Source organism: Mesitornis unicolor, unplaced genomic scaffold (genome assembly GCF_000695765.1).
Source record: "Mesitornis unicolor isolate BGI_N332 unplaced genomic scaffold, ASM69576v1 scaffold38052, whole genome shotgun sequence".
Taxonomy (NCBI): Eukaryota; Metazoa; Chordata; class Aves; order Mesitornithiformes; family Mesitornithidae; genus Mesitornis; species Mesitornis unicolor.
This window is the reverse complement of record NW_010170528.1, coordinates 19555-30812: the sequence shown is the minus strand read 5'-3', so window position 1 is coordinate 30812 and position 11258 is coordinate 19555. Positions and strand designations below refer to the sequence as shown.

Sequence of the window (11258 nt, the reverse complement as noted above, 5' to 3'; positions counted from 1 at the left end):
CCCCTGCTCCTGCCCCCGCCCCCTCCCCGGGCTCTGGCGAAGCAACTGAGGCCTGCACAGCTGCCTTCGTAGTAAAACCGTGCAGAAGAGATGGCAGCGGGTTGCTTTCATAGTAGAGTATTTTTTAAGATGTTAATGGGGAGCAAGCACGCACTGATAATTCCGACAGACTTAGACACACTCAGATGAGCTGAATGAAAAGGCGTGCAGCTCAAACCCACCTTTTCTGGGGGGTGCTGTCTAATTACAGATGAGTCATTCAGACTCAGTTTAGGGGATAAAACTGAAGCAGCTATGATTTTCCCTTGAACCAGGTCTGAACACCACTGTGAATGTGTCAGCCCTCTGCTGCCTGCAGCTTAGCAAGGACAGATAACAATAGTAACCATCTCACGGCAGGAGCCAACAGCCCCCCACGCACAGCTATGGAGTGCGGGTCACGAACCTGCCCTGAATCCGCACTTAAATCACCGGCTCGTGCCAAGGCCACGCGCCATATGCAACCCCTCTCTGCAGAGACAAAGACAACATACTTGAGCATAGGCATCCACGTTTTGCTGCACGCAGTCACATCCTAAAAATCTGCTCATAAATCCCCTTTGTTCCTCTAACCAGCAGCACCTTGTGTTCAGTTGCCCTTGATTTCTCCTGAGGCATGGGTGCTGGCCTCGCAGGAGAGCTGGCTTCTTGCTCCTGCTGCATGACACTGTTCCAGGTCCAGAGCTGGAGACAGAAAGTCCTGGATGCTTAAAGGACAAAACCCCACCAGTGAACTTGAAGCATTTCATTATCATGCTGGACATAAGAAGCAGTATTTCCTTTTGGCAATTACTCTCCTTCACTCCCCAATTCTGTATTGCTGTCTGGAATTACAACAAAACATCAGGTCACTAGGTTTTCTGCATTTTTACTTATTTACATGTATGAAATCTAACAAGCGTCTCTCACATTTTATGTTACATATTCACACAACCAGGTACACCTCAAAAGGGCACGAGGCAGGCTGCTGTCAGGCACATCAGATGCGAGTGGCACCAATCATTTCCAGTGACGGTAAGCCGCTACCTTCACACTCTGTGCTGAATCGAACTGCCCTTGAAAACCATTTGCACTCTCCCTCTTTTACCTCTGCTCTAACTGAAGTTTTGGCAATCAGGGACGGCAGCTACTTAAAACCAAGCTGAGGTCAGGTGATAGATATTGGCAAGCCAAGAGCTCAGACTCTTTTTCCAAGAGCTTAATCAAATTCTGTTGAATATCAACAGCAATACTGATCAGGTCCTCTTGGAGCCTCGAGACAAATCCAACAGAGAGGCTCTTTTCCAGTCATCCTTCACCTCTACTTCCTTGCCACAAGGTAAAGCTTTTTGCTATCTCCGAAAGAGATACAACCCTGTTTTATGGAGCACTAGCATGCATCTTATCTAGACAGTCAGTCCAGAACAAAACAAGCCGGCTATCTTTGTTCCAGCAAAAGTCTGTAAAGTCTTTCAGCAGCCGATCAGCAAACTTCTCATCCCCAGTGGCACTGGACCGCCACGTTTTCGTCAGCATGGTGTTGTAGGCCCAGTTGTAGCCAATGCGCTCTTCACAAAACATGTTCTGGTTGGTGGAGCTAGTGGAGTTCCGCCGGCGTCGCTGCTGCCCACAAGAAAACTTCCGCTTGGAATAAGGTAGCTGCAAAAACACTGTCCCTGGAGGAAACAGACAGGACTTTAGTCTTAGGCAGACCTAAGTCCCTACAACTGGTAGCCAACTCATTAAATTCTGAAAAGGAAACTGGAGTGAGTTTCACTTAATTGCCTTTCAGCAAGATAAAATGGGATACACTTTTCCTCCTTCGCTTTTACATGCTACTTCCTGCAAATTGCAACACTGGGCGAGAGCACCCTTAGTCTTGCCTTTCTCTTGGCAGAAGGGAAGGAGGCAAAGCTGTAGGCTCTGATCCCTTTTCTGACTGTACATCAACTTCCATTTTCCAAAAGCTCTCTTCTCATCATTGTCTTCATGTCTCAGCAACCCCTCTGAACATACTAAGCTATTTTACTGCAATATGCCATGTATGGAGCTTAGCTAGAAGTGCTGATAGATGACCAACATTTATGAAGAATAATAGTGAGGACAAGTGGATCCTGAAGATGATTTCAAGCCAGTGCCACTGATTAACTTTCCATATTGCCTCTCCAGTTTTCTGGTTTGTGCTGGCTGAGACACCTACTTGTCGTTTGACTAGGGACATAATGAGGACCAACATCACTGACACAAAACACAAACCGCGTGTGAAATGGTTCTTTTGTTTGCTATAGCCTCCTCCTTGCCCTAGTGCCTGCCAAATATTGCTCACCTGTAACATGGATATACTGGGGCTTGTTCTCGGCTGGGAAGTTGAACGCAGAGGCCGAATATTTATCTTGCACAAATCCAAATCTGGAGAAACAGACACCAGGAGAATTAATTTTTTTTTAAAAAAAGAGGCAATCCAGCGAAGATTCCTTCAGCCCAAGGCAGAGGCACCAGTGAAAACCTCCCACTATCACAAAGGCTCCCTTTTCTTATGGCCTGAAGGCAAGAAGAAAAAAGATGAAGAGAGCTGAGCTTCTCCAAATATTCCCCACCCCTGCTAGGCACAGTGTGAAAGGTTGTAACTCCACACTGATCTCCGTTCTAACTCGTGCTGGAAACGAGAGCACCGGTAGCTCAGGGAGGGCACTGAGCAGCCTCTGACAAAATGGGGCAGCTGCACAGGAATGAGGGAAGAGCAATAGTCAAGACAGACATTCCTTGGGTACGTTTCAAGCTATAACATCATTTTTTCATGGTGGGCAATATTGCACGCAGAACTTCAAGCAGCTCACCTGACGGTTCTTTGCTGTTTGTAAAACACTTGTTCCTCTCCTGCTTTTTAAGCTAATGAAAACATATTTCCAAGCTTAAGCCCGTTACAAATGGCAGCCTCTCTGATGTGAAAAAGACCTTGGCAGCAACATCATGAAACAAACCGGCAGCTCAGGCATGCAAAGAGGTAAGGCTAGATAGCACTCTAAGTTTCCAACAATTCCTTCCTAAACTGGGCCTAACCTCCTATGTACAGCTCACACTTCAGTCTCCTGCCTATTGGCAGTCACTGCATGTCATCCAGTTCAAGACCGTTAATTAAACGTGAAGGAAATAGCTGTCCCTTCTCAGAAATAAATCTATTTAGAGTCTATCTGCTTCCAACTTAGAATAACAGGGCACCTTCCAAAGGCAATGCCCTCCCAAGGAGGAAAGTATGGTTTGCTAATGAGTGATGATGGCTGAAACACCATTTACCTGCCCCTTTCAGCCACAGAACCACCTCCAGGCATTCTAGTTGTATTTTAGTCTAAATCTGCTAGCAGACTTCAGAGAGGCAGACAGCACAGTCCCACATAACTCAGGAGTAATTGTTCAGCACAGGTCTCCATCCTACATTACCCTGGGAGATAGGAACCTCTCAGTGGTTCAGCTCTGTACACACCTGTACGCTATTGCTTCCTGGAGAAGGTGCATACGGTCCCAGTATGTTTCAGGTTCAAAGCCTGGAACAAACAAAAAGGTAACAATTACATAGTCAAGGCACTTTATTTCCTTCTTTTTCAAGACTTCAGATTTCCTCAGAACACCTCTGTGTACTTTGTTTTTTCTAGTAATTTATTTTAGTCACAATTTTTTCTGTCAGCTGTCCCTTGAATGCCATCTTATTAGAAGTGTGGACAGGCCAGTAGCAGATTCATCCCTGAAGTTGTCAGTTTTGTCTCTCACAATGGAAAGAAACATAATGGGGTGTTTGGGAGGGGGCAAGGAAGGAGAGTGGGCTGCTGTGTATCACCACAGAGTGCTCTGAAAATACTTAGTTCAAAGGTCAGTGATGGTGGGCTACGGTGACCTCACAGCATATGGATTTGTCATCGATTGTTTTACATTTACACCTGGACATTGGGTCAAGGGTTAATGAAAATAAAGAAAACTATCATCTTTGCTATTTTAAAACAGAGCCTTCTGCTAATTGTCCCTTCTCACGATGCAATTTTGCCCCTCTCTGCATGGGGACAGAGCTCTCCGATCTCTAAGCTCCCACCTGAGACTTACCACAACAGCGTCATTCAGAGGGGCGAGGTCACATTGCAAAAAAGGAGATTGCAGTTTCTAGCTCTTAATCTCATGTGCAAACACTCTTACCATGAACGTAACCATGGCAACAAAAAAAAAAGAGGATGGCGGTCACGAAAGCCAAATCTTACTGAGGGGGAGAATAAACAAATGCAAGATACAAATGCAGAGCAGCTGCGGGCATAATCTACCAGTAAAACAGACTCTTACAGTACAACATCATGTCAAACAGAGTAACTACTTGATATAGGTTCTATAAGGGTATGTAACATGGCAACAAAGATCACTGGAGAGACCACTTTTCCTGTGCCTTGGTACTTCTTGCTGCCAACTTCATACACTGCTGCGTGCTGATTACCCTGCCAGCACAGCTTCCTCCGAGCACCACCTTCCTGAGGGTGGCTGCTGAAATGTACTAACAGGCCCTTCATCCAGCTAATTCGTGCCTGGTAAATGAGGATCTTCATGTCAGCTACATGCCAGAAGGGACCTGCTTGCAGAAAAGTATACCAAGGGCTAAAACAAAAACCATTTCTTACCATCAAATAAATGCTCACTGCCCTCCTTCAACAAGCAGCTAACATTGAGTGGGATGAACAACTGAGCTCGGAGTGGGTCTCCATACAGGTAACTGGGCAATGCAAATGGGCCTTCCAAGACTGGAACTAGCAAGAAACCACAGGATGTGGCTTTCCGATGCCAACCTTGAACCTGAGAAGAGATTCAAACAATGAATCATGCGACATATGTCAAACTGAAGAAGGGCACTTAAGTGCATAGGAGCAACTCATTCCCTGAGAATAGGTCAGGCATGCTCAATTCTCCACAGGCTCCCCTTGCTTTGCATGGCAAGCACAGAATCACAGAATCCCAGAACGTTAGGGATTGGAAGGGACCTCAAAAGCTCATCCAGTCCAATCCCCCTGCCGGAGCAGGAACACCCAGATGAGGTTACACAGGAAGGCGTCCAGGCGGGTTTTGAATGTCTCCAGAGAAGGAGACTCCACAACCTCTCTGGGCAGCCTGTAAAGCGTCCTTGTAAGCAAAGCAGTACAAGCACAAGACACCAGGCTTTCCTTTTTTAAGTGCTACATCAATCAGAAAGCACTTTTAAATAGCACATTTTTCAGGAACTGGTTCAGCCTACTTATCATCAGTGGCTAAGCACCGCGGCTTTACTGGAACAGTGCAATAGATTTTAAATAAAAGCAAAACCAATCACCTAGTGCTATTTGGCTGGGTGGGGTAAAACCTGGTGTTAAATAATTTGAGTTTTACAGAAGCTACAAAAGGGAAAACTAAATAAATCCAAAATTAAATAAAAAAAGACACAGACGGTTTCCATTTTCCATGCAAAATGTTTTCAGCAAGTTTGAGAGGTTTTTTTGTTTGGTTTTGGTGGTGGTGGTGGTAGTGTTTTTGTTTTTTAAATCAACCAAAAAGCATTGTTGAACCAGAAGAACACATTGCCTGGAAGAGCCCTGTCGTGAAAGCAGCTCCACTGAGATTTAAAGTTTTCAGGTTTGGGGAAAGGAGGAATGCAACGTGAAATAGATTCCTTTCCAAAGACCCAGCTCAGGGCTTAAGATTTGCCTGACGCAGACTTAAATATCACCTTGACCTGTACTGATCTCTGCATACTGTGCAGGAAACCCAGTAAAAGCAGAACACTGTTCTGCAGACAGAATGACTATAGACAACGTGATAAATGATGACCAGATGCAGCAATGCTAACAACCATCAGTAAAAATTACTTACAGAAACAGGGGCAGATCCAACCCACTGTCACTCCCCCAGTACTTTCCATCAACTTCACATGACAACATCCCCAGTGGTAAAAGGGACAGAGAGGCCAGACGAGCATTGCTGTGGCCACCCTGAACACAAGGACTCTTACCATCTCAAAAAGAACAGCTGCAGTCACCGCCATCCAGTGTAACTTGATTTCAAAGGCAGCATTCAGGGAGAAATTGCCATGGTAATAACAACTGCACCACTCCAGACGGTCGGTGCGGTTATTCACATCCACATCAAGCGTCACTGTCCGTTGCTCAGGCACCGTGGCAGCTACGCAGCCAAAGAATAGGGGTATATTTAAAAGATGCATTAAAGAGAGGGTGGGAGACACGATGGAGAACAGGAGAAACACGACAAGTTATTAGAAATGAATTTGTCCTCCCACTCCTCCCCATATTTTTTTGGCTAGCAGAATAGTCCTAGAATGCTGCTCATCCAGATCACAAAAGACAAAAAAAAACCCCCTTAAGTATTACCCATATTAGAGGTCTGTGCCACCGAATTACCTCCCCAAGCAGTCAAAAGACATTGCAGCTGCAAAAACGAGACAGAACCAAGAGTTAAGCAGCTAATCACTAAGCGACTGGTGCCATAATCAAGTATGGCTAGAAAACTTCAGCTCCTTCATACCTAAGACATTCCAAATTGGTTTTAATATTTTTATATGTGCCCACCAGAAATCACAACAGGGTGCTGTTACACAGGGCAGGAGCATTCCAGGACTTTCCACAGCTAAAGGAGATTAGAAGTTAAACTTCTTGTCTCTTTAACCACGTATCAATAGCCCACATTACCGCATTGCTAAAACTGCACATCCAACACTGTGTAAAAGCATGAGAAGTCAGCCAAGACTCATGCAGCAGCACCAGGATCATTGTGACACCTTCCATTGCTCTGCAGTAAGTGCTGGGACAGCGCCCAAGATCCAGCTCCCTTTGTGCCCTACAGCCCAGCATCCCGCTAAAAGAAAACCTCGGATGTCAGGCAGGAGAAGAAGAGAAGCACAGAAAGTGGAAGCAGCCTGGCTGGTATCATACAGCAGACTGCAAGGCCAGGGGCAGAGCCCAGAACTCCTGACTTTGAGACCGAAGTCCTGCTATGAACCACATTGGCACTTTCAACTTCGCTTTAGGCAAATACATAATTTAACATTTCTATATTGTTAAAAATTGACACAAAACAAAGGGCTGCAATACTGCTACTGAAAAACCTTTGTCTTTTTTATTGCATGCATGAGGGACGGATATTGTTATTTCTTGCTTAAGTGGAGGGAGATGGTCAGCTTTTAAATGACCTTATAATTTAACGGCTTAATGGTGTTTTAAAAAAAAAAAAAAAAAAAAAAGGTTGAAGTTCTTCCTCAAAGTAGATGGAAAGTTGCCACCTTCACTTCTATTGCAAGGTGGCTGGAGAGAGTTTTCAAGGTTATAAGAAAATCCTTTATATTGCTATTACTGCAGCTTAGGAACAGGAAAAAAAACCCAAACAATAAAAATGGAAGAACATCACCCAGTTTTGTTTCTGTAAATAAGATCCACTTTTGTCTTTGGGAAATGTATCATCTGCAATTTCTGAGTTGGTCTGGTATTGTCAGACAGACCAACATGTTGTGATTTTCTTTTTCTTGCTCCTTTCCAGTGGAACATCACTGTGACTGCAATGCTCGTAGCTAGGTTACGGTGCCAGTTTTGTAACCAAGTGTGAACCCCGGTGCCAGTTTTGTAATGAAATATGTTGGAAAACAACATCCCAAAAGCTGTAAAGCGAAAGCAGCTCGGTCAGGTAGATGTTGGTCATTAGCTAAGAGGTCAGTGATAACACCACAGCCCAGTGTGCCCAAACTAGCACACTGTGAAGAATGAGCTCCCTGCTCCCTTTTTCAGCTCCCTGTTCCTTTTTCCAGATAACGCAGGCTCCTTATCAGGGCTGGAGCTCCTCTCTCCACTTTGCTGCAGCTGTAATTCACAGGCAAAGCAGCAGGAACACAGTCCAACCAGGTGAGCTACTCAAAGGTACCTTAAAAACCGATGAGAAATATCCATGTGTCTGAATTTAGAAGTTTCAGATTAAAACCACCTTAGTTTAAGTAGAATAAATTCTAGCTTCTGTAGATCTAATTTTAGGAGGACTCACCTGCTTCCCAATTGTCTTGTACCATTGAGTATTTAACTAATGATTTACTGAGGAAATCGGAGAGGAGCAGGCAGGTTATTCTCCAGTCACAGACTACACTACATACATGACTAAAATCACTAGTGCATGCATAGCTATAAATCAAAAGGGACAAGATTAGGTATACCACAGGTCAGACTTCCACTGGGAAGGGAAAGGGGACAATCAATCACTGGGCAAGTGATAGGGGAATTGGGAGGAATAAAGATTTTAGAGATACATGGAGCTTGTTCCAGAGCTCCCAATGCTTGCATGCAATTTTATGTCACAGCCTGACATTTAGGGAAGGTGGGGAAGGGAAGAAGTAAAAACCACAACCAAATCAAAGCCAAGAGAGGAACAAATGAAGTCACGTGGACCAGAGGTCATCTGGGTTTAGTAAAGCTCCTTGCCTCAGATGAACTGGTAAAGGTTTTTTTGGAATACTGTTTAGAAGAGGGACAGCACAGAAACATCAGTTAAATCAGTTCCTTTTTAAGAAAAGAAGTTCCACACTGGATTTTTCTCAAAAAACTCCTATTGTTCCTGGAATAACCAGACTGCGTGTGAGCAGTATAGAGGCATTTTTCATTCATCCAGGGGCTGCAAGTTAGTTAAGTAACAGAATGCATATAATTCCAGCTGAAATTAAAAAGGAGGGCTACACAGGTGTGTAACAGTATTACATGCCAAGGGAGCATACTCTATCCTGGCGGGCATTAAAGAACAGGCAAGAGGGGCACTAAAGCACCCTTCTGTCTTAGCCCATTTCCCCCGGTGCAAGCTTACCGAGTCTCAGCCGGCTCATCGCACCAAAGAGGACGAACAGAGAAAAGTGAAGTGGTTTTCTTGGGCTAAATAGTCAGAGATCAAAGCAGGAACAGGATCTGACCTGAGTGCCTCTGGCCTTCACAATACTTTCATGCCTGCCTACGTTCAGGCTTTGGCTCCGGCCAGTCACTGAGCTAATGAGGTTGGGTACTGGCCAAGGCAACAGATTTATCGTGTGACAGGGAAAAATACCCTGCATATGTTGGCTTTAGGGAATTAACCATTAGTTCAGACTTCCTATCCTTAATGCTTTCCCATTTCTGATGCTGTTCCTCTTTAAACAAGGCTTTCAGAAATACACAAGGATTACTGTAACTTCAGGTTTAAGAGATACTACACCAGAAGTAAGTCACTTCTCTTCAGAAGGTCAAATATACAGAACAAGGAGAACAGCAGAATTTTCTTTTTATCCTTAATCGATAGGCCTTTAAAAGATGCATCTAAATAAATCTGAAGTTGCAGTTCTATAGCAATGATTTTTCTCATCATTTTAAACAGAGAAAGAGGAACAAAAGCAAGTGACTCAGGCTGGCCTGGAAACACAACAAAAAGCTGACAAAGCAACACCATCAGTCATGCAGCCAGTGTGTTTCACGGGCTGTTAGTGGCAGTCAGTGTTATACTTCACACATTACAGAATGGTATCTGGCCCAGCAGCAAGATCTTCCATACGCAGACCCTACTGCTTCCACACTCCAGAGACTATTTGTACTGGGCTTCCCAGACTTTAATATAAGGAGTCTGACTATACATGGTCCAGGTTAGCTGAGAAACCTCCAGCACTTCACAGAAAACTTCCAACAAACATGGATTTCACTGTGGCTTTTGCCGTTAAGCAGCAATTAGACACGTCATTTTAAGTATAGTTTGGTTGCTTAGCTGTTCTCACAAATTATTCCTCCATACTCATGACAGATGAAGAGTCTCTCTGGATCTGCAAGGAGACAAAGTCAGTATTTTCCTCTCTGAACTCCAGAGGTTGGCAGGGAGGGGAGGTTCAGGAATACGGAATATTTAAAGAACACTTTTTACTGTATTCCAGTACTCAGAAGCAAAAATTGCCTGCTAGGCCAGTGAAACACACCTCCAGCATACGAAACAAGTCCACGTGCAAGACACATGTAAGGCCAGCATGAAATTTGCAGCTTTATTGCTGGTCCACGTGAGATCATACCCTTGGCTGGCTGCTCTTCCCCTTTCAAACTATCCCCTTGAACTTCCCCAGCTGTCACCTGTGCTGTGCATCTACCTAATAGTGCAGCTGCCTGGCTCCGTCCTCCGAAACTGCGGCTAAAGGAACTGTGCCTACTTGCATAGGAGGCTGGGCGGCTGGGCAGCCAGGGCAGGAAGAACGCTGGGATATCCGAATGCAGGAGCTCTTCTGCCACGAACGCCACCTCAAACCATTTCCTCTGGAAGGCAGAGAAGTCATCCATGGCAGCTGTGTGCCACATGGCAGGCTGCTGCATGCCCACTGAAGAAAAAGCAAGGGGATGGACAGTTAGAAACAAGCATTCAAGACCAAGAAAGAATTGTAGTTCTTTCTGAAAAAGAGGAAGGAAAAAAATAGGTTATGTTGTCTGCAATTGTTTTTTGCTTTTACCAAAAAGGCCAAATTTCTTTGACTCTCTTTAGAGCCGTGTTTTTTGTTGCTCCTAAAATGCATTTCTGCTGCAGCACCCATAAGAATCAAGTGCAGTAGTGACTATGCAAAGGGATAATGAGGAAAGTCTTGTAATAACGCGATGCTGACCTCGGTCTGGTTCTTTGTCCACAACAATCTTGTAAAAATAAAAGCCATAAATAAAGGTTCGTAAAGCTTCTCCAGAGGCATGGACAATAAGCTGCTCTTCTAGCATTTTCTGAACAAAAGAAAGAGAACAGAGCAAACAGTATAAAAAAAGAAGTCACTCTTCCAGTTACATAAAAAGGTTGCTAAAAAACATTAGGAAATCATTTTCTTGACATCTTTTTTGTCCAGATATGTGCATAACAAGAATATCAGCAGTGTTATCTCTGGATATTCGGTAAATGTGGCAATTCCTTACCTCTCTGAGAAATTGCGTTTGACCTTTCCACAGATGTCTGCCTTCCTCCCTTACCCTGCTCTGGTTTTACAGATGGATCTCTTACCTCCTTTTACAGGAAGGTAAGAGATTGGAAACATTCTAGGTTCTCTGTTAATTGATATGGGACCTCAGCAGAGGAAAGAGCACCAAAACATTTCCAACCTTCTGCCCCTGACACAGTTCGATAGGGAAGGAAAAAAATTCATGAACACAAGCAGTGCATCTTGCATGGAGTGTGTATACTTCAGCATCCATAAAAAAAAAGGTCTTATGCTGGTT

At 44.3% G+C, this 11258-nt stretch overlaps 1 protein-coding gene across 1 annotated transcript in view; it reads right to left on the bottom strand.

The window, feature by feature from the left end:
* Positions 1 to 905: 905 nt before the first annotated feature.
* The window catches only part of LOC104536965 (DEP domain-containing protein 5), a gene marked incomplete at its 5' end in the record, with an annotated part of 29672 nt that continues 19319 nt past the window's right edge, over positions 906 to 11258 (bottom strand). Inside the window, 7 exons of the mRNA XM_010179715.1 lie at positions 906 to 1694; positions 2345 to 2427; positions 3500 to 3560; positions 4671 to 4842; positions 6029 to 6198; positions 10160 to 10384; positions 10664 to 10772. Of these exons, the coding sequence (XP_010178017.1) occupies positions 1399 to 1694; positions 2345 to 2427; positions 3500 to 3560; positions 4671 to 4842; positions 6029 to 6198; positions 10160 to 10384; positions 10664 to 10772 (1116 nt within the window). The remainder of the gene's footprint in view (positions 1695 to 2344; positions 2428 to 3499; positions 3561 to 4670; positions 4843 to 6028; positions 6199 to 10159; positions 10385 to 10663; positions 10773 to 11258) is intronic.